Source organism: Babylonia areolata, chromosome 4 (assembly GCF_041734735.1).
Source record: "Babylonia areolata isolate BAREFJ2019XMU chromosome 4, ASM4173473v1, whole genome shotgun sequence".
In the NCBI taxonomy this organism is placed as follows: domain Eukaryota; kingdom Metazoa; phylum Mollusca; class Gastropoda; order Neogastropoda; family Buccinidae; genus Babylonia; species Babylonia areolata.
This window is the reverse complement of record NC_134879.1, coordinates 1,903,530-1,922,460: the sequence shown is the minus strand read 5'-3', so window position 1 is coordinate 1,922,460 and position 18,931 is coordinate 1,903,530. Positions and strand designations below refer to the sequence as shown.

Sequence of the window (18,931 nt, the reverse complement as noted above, 5' to 3'; positions counted from 1 at the left end):
GACAGTCCAACGCTTTAACCACATGGCTATTGCGCCCATTGTCTAGCCTGGGTCAACATTTACTGTTTTTCACTTGCCTAGGAGGGCAACTGAGTGGGTAATTCACTTGCCAGGACGAGGGCTTTGTACTCACCCACCTTTCAGAAACTTTCATGCATCAAACACACACACCACAAAACAGAACAATGATTTAAGGACATTAATAACCAAAACAAGCGTAAGACGAGACAGAGCGTAAACCTGACAAGATGGCAAAGAGAGCCTTGGCCAAAGGAATGATTCAGCGCTTATAGCTTTTAGAGGCGTTTGATTGGCTAAGAGCGGACCGGGCAAGACGGCTCGTCTTTTCACTGTTAGCCGCACAAAATTTAGCCAAGCAGAGCAAACCGATAGGCCTAGTTTGCATCAGTTTGACATGGTACAGTATATGACACCAAACAATGATTTAAGGACAGGCCTAAAATCTGAGAGCTATCATAGCGGGGTGGAGGGGTGGGGGGGAGGGGATTGTGCAGCAGTGATTCTGACAGCTCTGCCAGTTGAAAGAGGGAGGTGGTGGCGGAGAAAGGGGGGGGAGGGGATTGCGCAGCAGTGATTCTGACAGCTCTGCCAGTTGAAAGAGGAAAGGGAAGGTGGTGGCGGAGGAAGGGGGGGGGGGATTGTGCAGCAGTGATTCTGACAGCTCTGCCAGTTGAAAGAGGAAGAGGGAGGTGGTGGCAGAGGAAGGGGGGGAGGGGATTGCGCAGCAGTGATTCTGACAGCTCTGCCAGTTGAAAGAGGAAAGGGGAGGTGGTGGCGGAGGGAGGGGGGGGAGGGGGGGGAGGGGATTGCACAGCAGTGATTCTGACAGTTCTGCCAGTTGAAAGAGGAAGAGGGAGGTGGTGGCAGAGAAAAGGGGTATGGAGGGGATTGCGCAGCAGTGATTCTGACAGCTCTGCCAGTTGAAAGAGGAAAGGGAAGGTGGTGGCGGAGGAAGGGGGGGGGGGGGGGGAGGGGATTGCACAGCAGTGATTCTGACAGCTCTGCCAGTTGAAAGAGGAAGAGGGAGGTGGTGGTGGAGGAAGGGGGGGGAGGGGATTGCACAGCAGTGATTCTGACAGCTCCGCCAGTTGAAAGAGGAAGAGGGAGGTGGTGGCGGAGGAAGGGGGGGCAGGGAGGAAGACGGGCACAGCTATCCACACAGGCTGCCCACTTGGAATGACTACACACAGGTCTCAGTGGCCATTATGTATCACCAACGGGCAGGTCACTCGTGAGTTGTAGGAGGAGCTGTGGTGAGCAAATCTTTTTGTTCGTTCTTTCCAAAGCATACTGATTCTACTTAGGCACAGCGAATGCCCACAGTGAAAGAGGAAGACGGATCGCTTGGGCAGAAAAAACGAGAATCGGGGTGCGAGTCGATTGCGAGTCACGAATTAGAATTACATAACACAAGCCATGCACAAAATAAGGCAAAGGAACGCTGAACGCGGAAAAAAGCGTGTGAGAGCAGGATGTACCGACAAGATTGCGTGGAAGAGCCTTGCAAAGGAATGATGTAAGCGCCTGAGTTTTTAAGGGGTTGAGGCTGGGGAGGGTGGGCGCAGTTTTTCACTGTTACGCCGCAATTGCCAAAGAGGCAACAATGGCTAGTTGTGCTAGTTGACATGGGTACAGTAGGTGCCCAATCTATTTAGCACCCAAGTCAAATGATAATCGACAGACGTACTGACAGGTCTACAAACACTGAAGATGGGAAGGTGGTCTATGTGACAAAAGAGCGGACTTCCACAAATTCTGCGTCGTTGTCGCATTGTCTGCAAGGCAATACTTCATCTTTCGCTGCATGCTGCAGTCAAACACGAGGTAAAGGCAGGTTCGTAAGCAGGAGTAATGGGCATGTGTGTGCAGTATTGTGCATGGCAGTCGTCGCTGTCACTTCACTTCAATTGCTAGTGCAAAATGAGAAAGGAGTTGTGGCAGAGGAATGGTGGGGTAGGATGCGCAGCAGTGATTCTGACAGCTCTGCCAGTTGAAAGAGGAAGAGGGAGGTGGTGGTGGAGGAAGGGGGGGAGGGGATTGCACAGCAGTGATTCTGACAGCTCTGCCAGTTGAAAGAGGAAGAGGGAGGTGGTGGTGGAGAAAGGGGGTATGGGGGGGATTGCACAGCAGTGATTCTGACAGCTCTGCCAGTTGAAAGAGGAAGAGGGAGGTGGTGGCGGAGAAAGGGTGGTGAGGGGATTGTGCAGCAGTGATTCTGATAGCTCTGCCAGTTGAAAGAGGAAACGGGAGGTGGTGGCGGAGGAAGGGGGGGGGGGAGAGGATTGTGCAGCAGTGATTCTGACAGCTCTGCCAGTTGAAAGAGGAAAGGGGAGGTGGTGGCGGAGGAAGGGTGGTGAGGGGATTGTGCAGCAGTGATTCTGACAGCTCTGCCAGTTGAAAGAGGAAAGGGGAGGTGGTGGCGGAGGAAGGGGGGAAGGGAGGAAGACGGGCACAGCTATCCACACAGGCTGCCCACTTGGAATGACTACACACAGGTCTCAGTGGCCATTATGTATCACCAACGGGCAGGCACTGGCAGTGATCTTTTGAAGCGGCCAAAAGCAGCCTCAACACTGCTCCACAAACGGACTTTGCAGGGCCCCCAACAAGCATAGATCTGGAAGATGCAAAGCTCAATGGCAGGGCGAACAGTGCCGCACTATCTTTTCTCCACTGTGTAGTTGTGGACCCTCTGGTTAGCCAAAACATTTCTTTTTTTTCGTTTCTTTCCACAAGAGTCATACTGATATCTATCTTAGGCACCCAGCGAAAATCCGACCCCCAACAGAGAAAGGAAAGACAGGATCGACTTAGAGGCAGAAAAAATCGAACGAATCGAGGGTGCCGAGTCGAATCGAGTACACAGAATGTAAGAATACAATAAACACAAGCCGCATGCAACAAAATAAGGCCAAAAGGATACGCTGAACAGCCGAAAAAAGCGTAAGACGAGACAGAGCGTAAACCCGACAAGATGGCGTGGAGAGCCTTGGCCAAAGGGAATGATTAAGCGCTTATAGTTTTTAGAGGCGTTTGATTGGCTGAGAGCGGGTGGGCCCGTCTTTTCACCGTTAGCCGCGCGAAATTTGGCCAAGCAGAGCAAACCAATAGGCCTAGTTTGCATCAGTTTGACATGGTACAGTATATGACACCAAAATCTATCTTAGCGCACTCCAAGTCAAAACTGAGTACAAATCACACCAGAACCGTACTGGTAAACAGGTCTACAAAACATCTCGACAGCATTTGAGGACAGGTGGTCCTATATGTGACCACAAAGAAGCAGACACTTACCACACAAAACTTCTTGCAGTCGCTCATGTTCAGCAGTTGTCTGCAACTGGGCAAATACCTTCATTCTTTCCGCTGCATGCCTGCACATCAAACACGGGTAAAAGCATGTTCCTTAACAAATGAGTAATGATGCATGCTTTGTATGTGCAAGTCATCATGTGCATGGACATGTCGTCCGCCCTGCTCAACCTTCACTTTCTAATATTGTAATAAGGATGCAAAATTTCATTTGAATAAAATAAAACAATTTTTTTCCTGTCCTGACAGACAAAACTGAATAATCAGGTTTTTTTTATGAATCAGGCCACACAAAATATTTTCTGGAAACTGGAGACCAAATCATACATTTTTGACAAAACAAAATCTTGAAAACTTTTACAATTTACAGTGCTATTTACAAAATAACAAGCAGCTGGGAAGGTATTCATCAAAACAAATCTCTGGCTAAGCCACGCTCTCTGTACAACGTCTGATGCTAACCCACATCTCTGTACAACATCTAATGCTAATGCACATCTCTGTACAACTATTGTTAACGCACATATCTTTACAACACCTAATGCTAACCCACATCTCTGTACAACACCTAATGCTAACCCACATCTCTGTACAACACCTATTGCTAATCCACATATGTGTAGAACATCTAATGCTATTCCACATCCCTGTACAACGTATAATGCTAACAGTGTCTAATGCTAACCCACATCCCTGTACAACGTATAATGCTAACAGTGTCTAATGCTAACCCACATCCCTGTACAACATATAATGCTAACCCACATCCCTGTACAACGTACAATGCTAACCCACATCCCGGTACAACATATAATGCTAACAATGTCTCACGCTAACCCACATCCCTGTACAACATATAATGCTAACAATGTCTCACGCTAACCCACATCCCTGTACAACGTATAATGCTAACAATGTCTCACGCTAACCCACATCCCTGTACAACGTATAATGCTAACAATGTCTCACGCTAACCCACATCCCTGTACAACGTATAATGCTAACAATGTCTCACGCTAACCCACATCCCTGTACACCACCTAATGCCAAGCTGTACGTGTAGCATGACTTACCCGTCCTCCTGAAAGCCTTTTCGTTTAGCCCCTGGTGTTCTGCAGTTTTTGCCAGGTATAAGAGAGGTGGAGATCAAGCGGTGGTTTCGTGCTGTTCGTTTCCAGCGCACTCGCTCATGCAGCTGCATACGGTACTTGCTCACAGAGCAAAGCTTCATTTCTGTCGGAAGAGAAATGTAGAGAATATCACAGTTCACTCCACGTGACAAAAGTATCCGCTCTAGTAAAGTTTTTTTTTTCTTGCAACCATCACCTTCATGCTCAGTCACATGGTAGAGTCAAAATGGCCGAGACGCCAGTTTAATTTTCGAAACAAGATACGTAATGGTATTCATGTTATATCCTAACAGCAGCACCTATCCACAGCGCCCATCAACTGCTCTTTATCTTTCGCCTGAGACAACCAGCATTTTACATGTATGTCAGTCTTTGTTTGAGGGTGAGACAACAAGTATTTTACATTATGTCAGTCCTTGTTTGGTGATGAGACAACACGTATTTTATAGTATGTCAGAGTTAGTTTGGGGATGAGACAACCAGTATTTTACATGTATGTCAGTCTTTGTTTGAGGGTGAGACAACCAGTATTTTACATGTATGTCAGTCTTTGAGGGTGAGACAACAAGTATTTTACATTATGTCAGTCCTTGTTTGGTGATGAGACAACACGTATTTTATAGTATGTCAGAGTTAGTTTGGGGATGAGACAACACGTATTTTACATGTATGTCAGTCTTTGTTTGGGGATGAGACAACAAGTATTTTACATGTATGTCAGACTTTGTTTGGGGATGAGACAACAAGTATTTTACATTATGTCAGTCTTTGTTTGGGGATGAGACAACAAGTATTTTACATTATGTCAGAGTTAGTTTGGGGATGAGACAACGAGTACTTTACATTATGTCAGAGTTAGTTTGGGGATGAGACAACAAGTATTTTACATTATGTCAGAGTTAGTTTGGGGATGAGACAACAAGTATTTTACATGTATGTCAGTCTTTGTTTGGGGATGAGACAACGAGTATTTTACATTATGTCAGACTTTGTTTGGGGATGAGACAACAAGTATTTTACATTATGTCAGACTTTGTTTGGGGATGAGACAACAAGTATTTTACACAATGTCAGAGTTAGTTTGGGGATGAGACAACAAGTATTTTACATTATGTCAGTCTTTGTTTGGGGATGAGACAACAAGTATTTTACATTATGTCAGTCTTTGTTTGGTGATGAGACAACAAGTATTTTACATTATGTCAGACTTTGTTTGGGGATTTGTTTATCAATGCTGAACCAACAGTCAGGGATGCTCGACAATACTCTTGATTATAATGATGCCGATTCTGATCTGGCCATTACCGTGTGATAAATCCAAGCGTGTCTTTTTTATTCACAGATACACAGGACAAAGAACAAGACAGCAAGTTGTGTATTATGCCCTAGGAGGAAATAAACAAAAGACTGAGAGAACTGGAATCTCTGTTCACAGGATGAACATGATGCTTCCACGAAGTCAACATCCACCATCCAAATTCATTATTCCTCTTCAAACAAATTTGATCCTTTTATGAAACAGAATATTCAATTTTTTCCAATTACAAAAAAAGAAAAAAAAATAGTGCCTTTCAGTTACACACATCAAAAATTTAAAATTTGCCGTCAAACCTATCAGGATTGCTAAGCTACACACCTTCTGAATTTAAAGGAAATTTTCTATCTAAAATTACGTTTAAATAACATACTTACCGTGACCCAACCAGTGCAGACTCCGGCAGGGGTCTGACATTCCTGTCCTGTGCAAACTACTATCCGCCTATGCGGAGAAAACGAAAGCAACTACAGCCGATAACCTCCCGGAAGTAGGTAACCTCCCCTTTGTCCCCCTGGCTAGCGCCCTCTTTTGACGGCAATATGCCATCACCAGCGCAGCCAGTAGGGAGAACAGGAAGCGGGGAGGCTGGGAGGGTCTTAAATTTGGGTCACGGTAAGTATGTTATTTAAACGTAATTTTAGATAGAAAATTTCCTTTCAATTACACATGAAAAAAATATCAGTTTTTTTTCTTGCCCCTCTTTTATCAACCTTGTTTTCTTTCAAATAAAACCACTACAACACCTTTTTATGTGCCTTTTCACTTCTGACTCCTTGAACTGAGGTGGCTTAAATAAGACATTAACTCACTCAGTACGGCCAGTCCTCTCTTCTCCTCTACACAGATCCCTCGGATGTCCAGTGGGTGTCTGAATGACCCAACCTTTAGCTTCCGTTGTCAGAATTGTGGTATTCTTTGTCAACATTCACCTCTTCAGTATAAGAGTCTTCCGCTTGCAATATTTTGATGACGGTAATTGGGGTGAAACGCTGTTAACGTCGTCTCTTTCGCCGTTCGTATGGAGAGAGTTAAGATGGAACTGACAGCTGTGAAAAAACCCATAACCCCGACCTCTACAAGTTTATTCTGCTCCCTTATAAAGCCAGTTGAATTCATTTTAGTATGACAAAGGACCAGCTCCTTAACAAAACCATATCAGCTAGCAGTTTTGGGCTAACAACATTTTTTTCAGAAGGGACAGGCGAAGACAGGGGCCATAAGAGGAAAGGGAATGGCAAAAATGGAGAGAGAGAAATGATGGAAGCAGAAAAGAAAGACAAGACAACAAACTCACCAACATCCAAGTCGTCATCATCAGCACTGATGGATAACCCACTGATAGCACTTTCTGCCGCATTGAAACACTCCTGGAACACAAAAGTACATACGCTATCTTTGAAAAGAGCATAAAACAACGTACAGTTAGTAATATCTCCATCTAATCTTCATTTTAACTCCTAGGCTGCCTATATGACGAAATAACTCATCATCGCAAGCATGTACGCTTCGCTGTCACAATGATGAGATAACTTGTCATCGAAATATTCTGACTTTTCCCTGCTCTGCATTGAGTTCGTTGACAAAAATGCTAGTAGCTTTGGCTTGGGGAATCTTTCTAGATTCTATTCATAACTAGAAACCCCATCTACGTCAAGAGGCAGTCTTTTATTTGAACGTTTTGGTTAGATTATTGTCAGTTTGCCTGGCTCCTCTCCTCGCTAGCTCAACAAAATGTCGGACGCCATGCTCAAGACATGCGATCGTGGTTGCATGAAACCAACCAGGATTGCTTTCTTTAGCTGATGCTCTGAAAGAACTGAAGTGTAAATTCGAAGGAGAAGACAGTGATGAACTTTTGTGGGATGATTTGATAGAAAATAAAGGGAGCAATGAAGAAACTGGCCAAGACATGACCATCTGTGAGTGATGCTGACTTTACAGCCCAAGCAGACGACACAAAGTAACACAATTTTTAGCAGGACGCAGTGTGAGCGATTTTCTTGGCACTCAGCCAACACGATCTGATGAGAGCTGGATGATGTGACGGTGTGTGAGAGGGGTGAAGAGGAGGGGGGTGGAGACCGAGGGGGTGTGGCCTCACATCCATATTATCACTTGGAGAGGTCACCAATAAAGTATGTATTGTCTTTTCTTTTTTTTCATTGTGGTTATTCTAGTATAGTTTGTGTGTGCAAGTATTATCCATTTGTCCAGAAAAAATGGTATTTTAGTGCAAATTACCTGACTAATGTTGGTAATGAACAAGTCGAAAATGTGACAAAAAACAAAACACTGATTTCAAAACAACAGCATGTCACTGAAAATAGTTAAAATGGGAAAACATCATGTGTTTTGTATTCTTTATTCATTTACCTGTCATAAAATATATACTTTTATGGGGCTTTCTCCAATAACAAAGAGCACAGAATTTTTTGAAAATATATACCCGTTTTTTTGTGAAAAAAAACCCCTGGCAAACAGATTTCACTTAAATCTTATTTTCCTGGCAGCGAAAGGGTTAAACGTACTGTCAAAAGTGCAAGTTAGAAAATTCACCCATGGTACTGTTTCTAAAGGAGAAACGGGTCAGAATTACACAGCTGGTTACCCATGGTACTGTTTCTAAAGGAGAAACAGGTCAGAATTACACAGCTGGTTACCCATGGTACTGTTTCTAAAGGAGAAACGGGTCAGAATTACACAGCTGGTTACCCATGGTACTGTTTCTAAAGGAGAAACAGGTCAGAATTACAGAGCTGGTTACCCATGGTACTGTTTCTAAAGGAGAAACAGGTCAGAATTACACAGCTGGTTAACCATGGTACTGTTTCTAAAGGAGAAACGGGTCAGAATTACACAGCTGGTTACCCATGGTTACTGTTTCTAAAGGAGAAACGGGTCAGAATTACACAGCTGGTTACCCATGGTACTGTTTCTAAAGGAGAAACAGGTCAGAATTACACAGCTGGTTACCCATGGTACTGTTTCTAAAGGAGAAACGGGTCAGAATTACACAGCTGGTTACCCATGGTTACTGTTTCTAAAGGAGAAACGGGTCAGAATTACACAGCTGGTTTCACCGTTTCAGTTGTATTTGAAATTACCTGCTGAGTAGTTACTTTTATCTTGAAATGCTCATGGCATGAAATCTACATCAATGTTGCTAAAAGGCTCACGGACACAAAACCCACTACCCTGACCCAATCACCTGACCCAATCATCTCCACTAATGGCAATACTCACCCGTTCAAAATCATTTCTGAGGGGCATGTATCCCAGCTCCTGCTGCTCCTGAAGAGCCATGTCCATGGGAGGCAGAGGGTGGACAGTCTCTGGAGACAGTGGCCCTGATGGGAAAAGAACACAAACATCATGAACACTACACTACAACAGCATTCTACCATCTTAAAAACTGTATTCACAAAACAGCAATGAAAGGGCGGCACCATCAATCACGGCTGTACCACCACAGCACTTTTTCCGGTCTCATTTAGTATCATCGCTGTGAAGAAATTAGAAATAAAAAGCAACAAAAAAAAAAAAAAATTTGAAAGAAAAACAACAAAGGGAAAATCAAGCTGGAACACCATCCAAAAAGCACCTCACTTCAAAGCACTGGTGCCCAAAGCATATAATATTTTTCTCAATACAAGGTTTGGAGGCGAAACAGGAACAGTCTCTAAAATCAGGAACATCAAAGAGTTGAAAATGTGACAAAAAAACAAAACACTGATTTCAAAACAACAGCATGTCACTAAAAATATTTGAAATGGGAAAACATTTGTTTTGTATTCTTTATTCATTTACCTTTCAGAAAAAATATATTTTTATGGGTCTTTCTCAAATAACAAACAGCACAAAATTTTTTTGGAAATTTATACCCGTTTTTTGTGAAAAAAAAACCCTGGCAAATAGACTTCACTTATATCTTATTTTCCTGGCAGCTAAAGGGTTAATCAACCTTCGCACCATTTTCAGAAGTTGCAAACTCTCTTTTTTTTTGTGGCAACTTCTCAACTCCCTGCTATTTAAAAAAACAAATGCCATTTTTGTTGTGTTGTGTTTTCCATCTTGCAAACAATCAACTGCTGAATGCCTGATGTGACACTGAATGATGCAGAGAACATAAACTCAAAATCAAACTGTCCTCATCTAAGCCCTGTTAACCCCATTTTAATGAGATGCATGCGTGCAGACATATATCACAACGCTGCTTCATGAATATCTGACAGTCCCTTTGCAGAAGCCCACACATATTTTACATGATATTGGTAAACTGAATGAATGACCAAAGACATGCTGTGAAACTTGTCATTTCTTACTGATGATGGTTCAGCAAGAAAGATGGGTCAAAGCGGTCTATCATGCCCCATTTTAAACAAAGTATTTCATTCCAGACTGACCACTAACTGGTATACAATACATTCAGGACAGGATTAACTCTCTCCATACGAACGGCGAAAGAGACAACGTTAACAGCGTTTCACCCCAATTACCATCATCAAAATATTGCAGGAGGAAGGCTCTTATACTGAAGAGGTGAATGTTGACAAAGAATACCACAATTCTTATGACGGAAGCTAAAGGTTGGGTCATTCAGACACCCACTGGACATCGAGGGGTCTGTGTAGAGGAGAAGAGAGGACTGGCCGTACTGAGTGAGTTAAACTCTGAAACTATGATAGTGGCACAGACTACAAGCAGTACAACTTACAAAGGGAATGTTCATTCAGTATGGCAACACCAGGAATCTCACTTGTTTACAATACCATAAATGCTCACACAATATATCACACACATTCTTCTTCTTCTTCTGCGTTCACTCGTATGCACACGAGTGGGCTTTTACGTGTACGACCATTTTTACCCCGCCATGTAGGCTGCCATACTCCGTTTTCGGGGGGGGGGGGTGCATGCTGGGTATGTTCTTGTTTCCATAACCCACCGAATGCTGACATGGATGACAGGATCTTTAACGTGCGTATCTGATCTTCTGCTTGCATGTACACACGAAGGGGGTTCAGGCACTAGCAGGTCTGCACATATGTTGACCTGGGAGATCGTAAAAATCTCCACCCTTTACCCACCAGGCGCCGTCACCGTGATTCGAACCTGGGACCCTCAGATTGACAGTCCAACGCTTTAACCACTCGGCTACTGCGCCCATCATCACACACATTAATTTCAATGAAACCCACACAAGAATATACAAGACCAACACAGGAATATTCTCAACAGGCCACAGGGAGAGACTCACCTCCTTCTGGGCAGGAGTAATCCACCATCCTGCTGCTTGTTTCTGAGGGAAAAGTCGCTGCAACAGTATTTTCAACTTGCAGTAAGCTGAATAATGGTATACTGTCTTGTACATTTGACCACAACATATACATTTCAGTCAACAGACAAGAACCTCAATTTTTTTTCCTCCAGAAAATATAAGACACAAGTACAAAGCATGAGTATCTGAATATCTTTTCTCAGAAACAACTGCCTTAGTAGCTCTAAAGATACAGTTATCATAACTGATCTGACTACGATGTCATCCAATAAATCATAATATAAACGAGAGTCAATCATTACAATATGTGAACAGGTCATCTATTCCTCTAGAAAAAGAAAATCCCAAAATGTCTGAATAAAATGTTACGAAAAAATGACTTAAGATGTGAAAAAAAGTTATAGAGAAATGAAATAAGAATAGATTGTTTACACAAACAGAGAAATAATATAAAAACAGACATGTTCACACAATACCAACAGCCGCTAAATCTACCATACCTTTCCCAATGTTGCCATTTACATAGTACGCACAAAAGTGCTCCTCACAGGCTGAAAAAGAAAAAAACAAAGAATGTTATTCCTGAACACAAACACATTTCATGTCACATAAAAATGAACTTAAAATGAACACAAGATAAATTGTTTCAATCTTTTTGTTTGTTTGATTATTTTTTACTGCCCTATAATCAAGCAACTTTATTAGCATTACCCTAATGCAGCTGTCTCAAATTCCCTATAGATCTAGATGTTTCACACACAAATTCTCTATACACAGCTACACACACAAATTCCCTGTAAACATTTACACACAGGTTAGTCCATTGCAGTCTTAGGACCAGCAGTCCACAGTTTTGGATTGTGAACTTTCCACCTGGTATTAAACTTATTCCACTAAGCTCAGTAACCTTGCTTTCTGTTAAGAATCTAACATCAAATATCTTCTTCACTATCATCAACCACAAAGACAAGAAATGATTTGGTACACCAATTCCTGGGTTTTGTAAAGAAAACAGCAAGGAATAAATAAATCAAACACAAATAAATGTAATATCAAAATAAAATAAAAACATAAACTAATGGTCATCTCACCTTCAGCTGTTCTTGACTTGACATGCCCTGCCACCTGTGCCCTGAAAACACCCCCAGAAACAAAACCCGGTGAATTTAAGAGATTACAAATTCTTGGTTTCTCAACGTCTTGAATTCTTTGTTTCTCAATGTCTTAAGTTCTTCAGTACTGAATTCATTTAAAAAATCAACAACAAAAATCACAGAACCCAACTTTTGTTCAAAATATCTTGCCATCTCATCAGCTCTAGAAATTAATTCACAAAATCCTATTTTTTCTGAAAGTCTCTAGCCCCCAACAGCACAGATTAATTTGCAACTGCTTCCCTAACTACTATGCATTATTTTTATCCCTCATGGTAGTAAACCTGAAAAGAGAGAGGTAACAGAGAGAGAAAGGGGGGGGGGGGAGTTATAAAACTGTATGGATGTCTTTTTTAATTTTGGACATCATTTTCTAGCAAAAATACTAGCAACAGCACAAATATATTTCTTCTTTTTTTCATAAAAAAACAAAAACAAATCTGCATGTGTATATGCATGGACCTGTATAGCAAGAGTCTGTGGTGAAAACGGGTAAGGGAACGAAAGTATGTTATCAAATGTGTATTCAACATATGTGCAGACCTGCTAGTGCCTGAACCCCCTTCGTGTGTATGCGCACGCAGAAGATCAAATACGCACGTTAAAGATCCTGTAATCCATGTCAGCGTTCGGTGGGTTGTGGAAACATGAACATACCCAGAATGCACACCCCAGAAAACGGAGTATGGCTGCCTACATGGCGGGGTAAATAAATAAAAACGGTCATACACATAAAATGTTGCATGTCTGTCCGAGTGTGTATGCGTGTGCATCTGAAATCTGATTGAATGACACAGGAAACGATTGATGAGCGCCCAGTGGCAGCCGTCAGTCGGCTCTACCCAGGTAGGCAGCCTGTGGTGCAAATGTCCCCCTGTATGTAAAGCGCTTAGAGCTTGGTCTCTGACCGAGGATAGGCGCTATTTAAGTATCCACATCAATCATCAATCAATCAATCAATTTACCAATTGCCAAATCCATATTGTTCCACCGCAACCAGAAGCTTGTGTTCTTCATTCAGGCTCCACGCATTTTCTGTCTCAAAGACCAGGGTATTTTTAACATTCTGCAACATAATAACAAAAACAAAGTTAATAAATAACACTCAACCAATATATAGTTGTTTGTTTTCTTGAATGTCTGGGGAAAAAAAAAAGAGCTTTACAAGCATGAAAAATAAGTATGATACAATATTGATAAATGCAATCATAACTATTGCCATTTAAAAAAAAAACAAAAAAACAGTTATATTTTGGAACTGTCTAAACTGCTTAAAGGCAAAAGCCAGATCTGCTCACTGATCCACATTCCCTCCGAATCACAAATCTGTCATGCAAAGCAAGAGTGATAAAAGGAAATTTTCTATCTAAAATTATGTTTAAACAACATACTTACCGTGACCCAACTAGTGCAGACTCCAGCAGGGGTCTGATATTCCTGTCCTGTGCAAACTACTATCCGCCTATTCGGAGAAAATGAAAGCAACTATGGCCGATAACCTCCCAGAAGTAGGTAACCTCCCCTTTGTCCCGCTAGCTAGCGCCATCTTTTTCCGGCAGCCATCATGACTCCTGTTCCTGTGATCTTCATACGAATAAGTTTTTTTTCGAATATATCGAATTGCAAGTCCATTCAAGTTTTGTGCTATTCTTTTCCATAGCACTCCTGAACACAACATCTGCACATTCTCTCCCTTCGCCTTGCTCCCTGAATAAAACTTTACGGGATTCTGACAGTGACAGCTGGAGTTTTGGATGACTGCTAACTAGTGATAAAATTTCAAAACTGTTTAAGGTTCTGGCTTCTCTTGACTGATTCTTCATTTAATATTGTGTGTTCAACTCCATATTGGAACACAGGAATTAGGATTTTTGCCAACTTTCTTTGTTGTCAGTGATCATCATCAACATCAATCATCCTGGAAAAAGAAGTATACCTTCATATGCAAATCATTAATAATCTTCCCAGTGTAAATGTTCTGGTTAAACATTTCTTTATCTATTGTATTTGTATTTCTTTTTATCACAACAGATTTCTCTGTGTGAAATTCGGGCTGCTCTCCCCAGGGAGAGCGCGTCCCTATACTACAGCGCCACCCATTATTTTGTATTTTTTCCTGCGTGCGTATTTGTTTTTCCTATCAAAGTGGATTTTTGTACAGAATTTTGCCAGGAACAACCCTTTAGTTGCTGTGGGTTCTTTTACGTGCACTAAGTGCATGCTGCACATGGGAACCTTGGTTTATCGTCTCATCTGAATGACTAGCGTCCAGACCACCACTCAAGGTCCAGTGGAGGGGGAGAAAATATCGGCAGCTCAGCCGTGATTCGAACCAGTGTGCTCAGATTCTCTCACTTCCTAGGCGAACGCGTTACCTCTAGGCCATCACTCCCTAACCCTAATCTACCTGGGAAAAGGTACAACCCATTATGTTGTTTGTTGTTTATCTTCCTCCTTACTGGTTTTCATTATTGCATTATATTTGTAAACATGTGTAATGCTCAACAGCAGTAATTTGCTGCGCCCCCTCCCCACAGATGAAGAGAGGGCGAAAATGTGCTCGTGACAGACATTGCCCACTCCCTACCCATCATCAATAATGCGCACACACTGCCTTACCCATTACTGGTAATGTGCCTTATTGTTGCCCACTTCTGGTCATGCACAAAGATTTGGTGCATTACCTTTAATAGGCAATGACGACTATTGAGCACAGCATATATATATATATATATTGGTCTGATAATTTATGTTCTAACTCACTCCGGACGATGGGCTCCGATCGAGGCCCCACTATTTACAACTGTTTCAGACAAAGGAGCCTGACTGGGGCTTTAGCAAGGTTTGAATTTTTGGAGTGGCACCTCATTTGGATAATGAGACTTGCTAGTCTTGAGACTTCAGCAACTTGTGTCAAAATTAGATTTCAGTCATATGAAGTTTGGTAGCTTTGATTCAGCAATTTCTAAAACATTTTGCCTAAAGTGAAGCATCCTTCCCAGTTGATGCAGCGGGGCCAAAACATGCCAGGCTAGGACAGTAGAAGGGCTGCACAGGCAGATCTTGAAGGGCTGAAAGGGTTAAAGGACTGAAAGAGTTAAACCATGTGTGTGACTTACCTGTAGTGTCCTTGTTATTACACATGCTAATGATTTTATATCTTCTATGTTGTACATAATTGAAAATGTTTTAAACATCTAAGTGCATCAATACAATGCTCATTATCAACGATCTGCTGGTTCTTCATTTTTCATTATTGTAAAAAAAAAAAAAATTAATAAAAAAAACAACTAAGCTGAAGCAGGTGATCGATGTTTCCGGAATTTATGTTGGAGTTGGACAATCATATTCAAGTAGTCCCTGTGATTAAAGCCCCCAATGGTAATCACCCATAATCTGGCAGACTTTCAGTTGTTCGCTTCAAACTGTATCAGTCATTTATGATTGGCTCATACACGAGTGGGCGAGTTGATTTTGTAAATGACGGGGTGGGCTTCCAAATCACTGCGTACCGAATGCTTACCTCTACTTTGTAATCGTGCTCCTTCTTGTGTGGTCCGCTTTCGACACCGCAAGCAAAGCACTGTAACATAAGAACAGAGGACGAAGTTATAATTCAACGTACTTATCATGGACTGTTCAAAACCTGACGCTCCGTGAATCAAAGGATTTGTCAAACACAACAAACGGAACACATGTATAGCACTTGCCTCCAAACACAAATCAAAATCGGGGCATTCCACACATCGAATGAGCGTGTCAGAAAGGGTTTTCAGGCAACAATTACAGTAAACTAAGTCCATGATCAATGATTGTTCAACGGGTTAATCGTTCGTAAAAGATGCAGTCAAAGTTTCGTCAAGAGCTCCAGGTATACTGCTCTTCGTAGCTTTTCACACATGGTCTTTCCTCCTTTGCAGCCTCAAACCGGACATGGTGACATCACGTTTCCCATATATCCATACGTTTCCGCTCTATATTTAGCTCAGTGGACCAGGGAGAACCAATCGCTGAGCAAATCTGGTCCATATGTGAGCAAACAAAACCGTTCTTTTTACGATAAAATTAATAAATCATATTGGTCACATTGATATAAAATTTATCGCTGTAGGGGGGCTGAAACATCATTGGATTTTGATTTTTAATAATTATTTTTCACACTTCTGGTCGTGAGAGAGCTCCTAACAAAGAGTCGCAAGGCAAGACTTCGTAAGGCGGTTTACGCAATCGCGGACCGCAAGTTGCCAGAAAGCGTTTAGCGCGGTACAATAAATGTGACTGACTGCTGCCGCGCTGTTGATGAACTATACCTCTCTGCGTTGCACACTGCAGCCGATGATAGATATTTAGATCTTTATATACTACACGTTAATAAGCAGAGCATGAAGTATTTCCAAATTGTGCATTGCGTAAATTATCAACAAAATTGAACTTACGAACCAAAATGATCCTGTGCTGCCTTTGTAATTTCACAGTACAGAGAGTAAGTGAATTCTTTGGGGTCAAAAGAAAAATATTTTCAATTTCATGTATTTTATACTAAACTGGTAGAAGACGCAATTTGCTTTTATGAATGTTTTCCAGTTTCTTACCAGTCATGACACTGCATAAAGAATGAAAACACTATTATACTGACTGCATGCAAAGGTGAATTTATGAAGGCAACACTGTATTGTATTTGTGTTGTATTTCTCTTTTAATCACAACAGATTTCCGTAAATTAGTAAATTTTTCGTAAATAAAATTTTGTTGACTGGACATTTTACGCAGTGTAGGATGACAGCAAAACAAAATGTAATAAAAGTATAATAAAAACAACAACAAGAACAACACCACAAACCAACCAAACCAACCAACCAGCAACAACTAAGAATGATAAATTTTGGTATCTGCTTAAAAAGTTATGTGTCTGAACGTAACACTTGACTTCATCCCAAGCACTTCTGAACGTGAAATGCTTCAGTTCAAACTTAATTTTAAAACTGAGATCAATCACAATGATCCTGAGTTCATAGTTTGTTTTTTCCAGACCTTGTCTGGCCCGTGTAAAATGTGGCTGCTCGAATTACATTCTGCAAAACAATGCGCGTTGGTCGGACTGGCGTAGTCTCCGACGGATGCAACGATCAGTTTTTTTCATTCCACAGTTCGTCTGTCACGTGAACTGATAAACTGCATCATTTAATGATAAAAATTCAACAGACAGCATAAGCCAACATCAAGGTGATAAAAGGGGAAGTTATTTTCTGCATTGAATATTGTCGTTTGGAACTTTTGATGCAACAAGTCTTCAACTGAAAGTAGTCTTATCGAACAACATGAGTTAACTTATTTCGAAATCTCACGCCGGTATCAGAATCAGAATCACCGCATCTCGCCATGTGTCAGAAGCAGTGAAAATCGGGTGAGAGAAAAATGCATAAACAAACCGTAACAACCACGAAACTATTATACACAGTTTATTTTCAAACCGAATTTATCAGTCATTGGGTGCAAACCGGCAGTCAACATATCGGAGATTTCCGTGTAACATATGTACATTTCGCATGCTGTTAGAAATACCACCTTCTCTGATGCTGTGTTCGAACTCATACGATTGAAGGGTGTTTGTCAAACCGATGTGTGCTTTCCCTCCATGAATCCGCACGATTTATGTGAAAACAGTTCTAATTTTGTTTACATGTATATTTTCAGTTTTGGGTGGGAGCTTACATGTACAAAAGTAACACAGAAAAGCGGAACCCAAAATTGATATGCGACTTTGACTGCATTGAAATAATTGAACTTGACAGACATTTTTACCAGAAAGTGAGTGTATGTGCTGTCAGAGATAGATGTGTTGACCACCTATAGCAAATAATGAAGAACGTGTAGTGTATTCATATGCTTGCCTTTGAGTGAATGAAAAACATGTCAAGTGGAACGGTTTGTTTACGGCTGTCACGCAGGTCTTTTGCGTAATATTTCAAACTTAATATACCATTCTTATTGGTGACAGACGTTTTATTAGAACAAAACATGTAGATCAAATCTATATGGACTATGTTTTGATATGGTACGTTTCCAACCACTTCATTTCAAGACACTGCATTGCCATGTCACAAATTGTCGTGTTTTATTAGAACAAGACATATAGATCAAATCTATATGGACTATGTTTTGATATGGTACGTTTCTAACCACTTCATTTTAAGACACATTGCCATGTCACGAACTGGCGCCCAAATTTTGGATGTTAACATCCGAAACATTTGAATTTCCAACGAGTTCTGGAGACTGCCTATTTTCATATTCCAGGCAGTCTTTGCTCATCACGACAATTTGATGCATTTCATCTTGCTACCTTCACACTCCAGCCAGGTCTAATCTCTTTCCCACCCTTAACTGACGTTTAATGCGCCAGGTTTCATGAGTCACATTTGTAAATACCGGTTCATTTCCAAAGAAAAATATGTACACCATATCGTTCTTTTCACATCAAGACATGATGTTGGTCGATTTTGCCATCATCTGCCTTCCATACTTTCTGAATTCATTGTTGTAAAGAAAGTGCCAGATAGACAGAAATAACTACACAAGAATGAGTGTGCTTGCTTGTAAGTGTATGCCTGCTATCTGTTCACTTGTCACTCCAATCAGAACGTGTTCTCCCCAAAACACGAAAACACTTATTAACTACACCCTTTTATTTATTATTAAGAAGATATCAAAAATTTCT

At 41.4% G+C, this 18,931-nt stretch overlaps 1 protein-coding gene across 1 annotated transcript in view; it reads right to left on the bottom strand.

Moving 5' to 3' along the window:
- The window catches only part of LOC143280779 (transcriptional adapter 2-beta-like), a 35,659-nt gene extending 19,524 nt beyond the window's left edge, over positions 1-16,135 (bottom strand). The window contains exons 1-10 of the mRNA XM_076585454.1: positions 15,924-16,135; positions 15,737-15,796; positions 13,179-13,279; positions 12,151-12,191; positions 11,560-11,610; positions 11,039-11,095; positions 9,025-9,128; positions 7,076-7,148; positions 4,407-4,566; positions 3,316-3,395 (exon numbers count right to left, since the gene is read on the bottom strand). Coding sequence (XP_076441569.1) covers positions 3,316-3,395; positions 4,407-4,566; positions 7,076-7,148; positions 9,025-9,128; positions 11,039-11,095; positions 11,560-11,610; positions 12,151-12,191; positions 13,179-13,279; positions 15,737-15,796; positions 15,924-16,016 — 820 coding nt within the window. The 5' untranslated portion in view covers positions 16,017-16,135. The remainder of the gene's footprint in view (positions 1-3,315; positions 3,396-4,406; positions 4,567-7,075; positions 7,149-9,024; positions 9,129-11,038; positions 11,096-11,559; positions 11,611-12,150; positions 12,192-13,178; positions 13,280-15,736; positions 15,797-15,923) is intronic.
- Between the last annotated feature and the right edge of the window lie 2,796 nt (positions 16,136-18,931).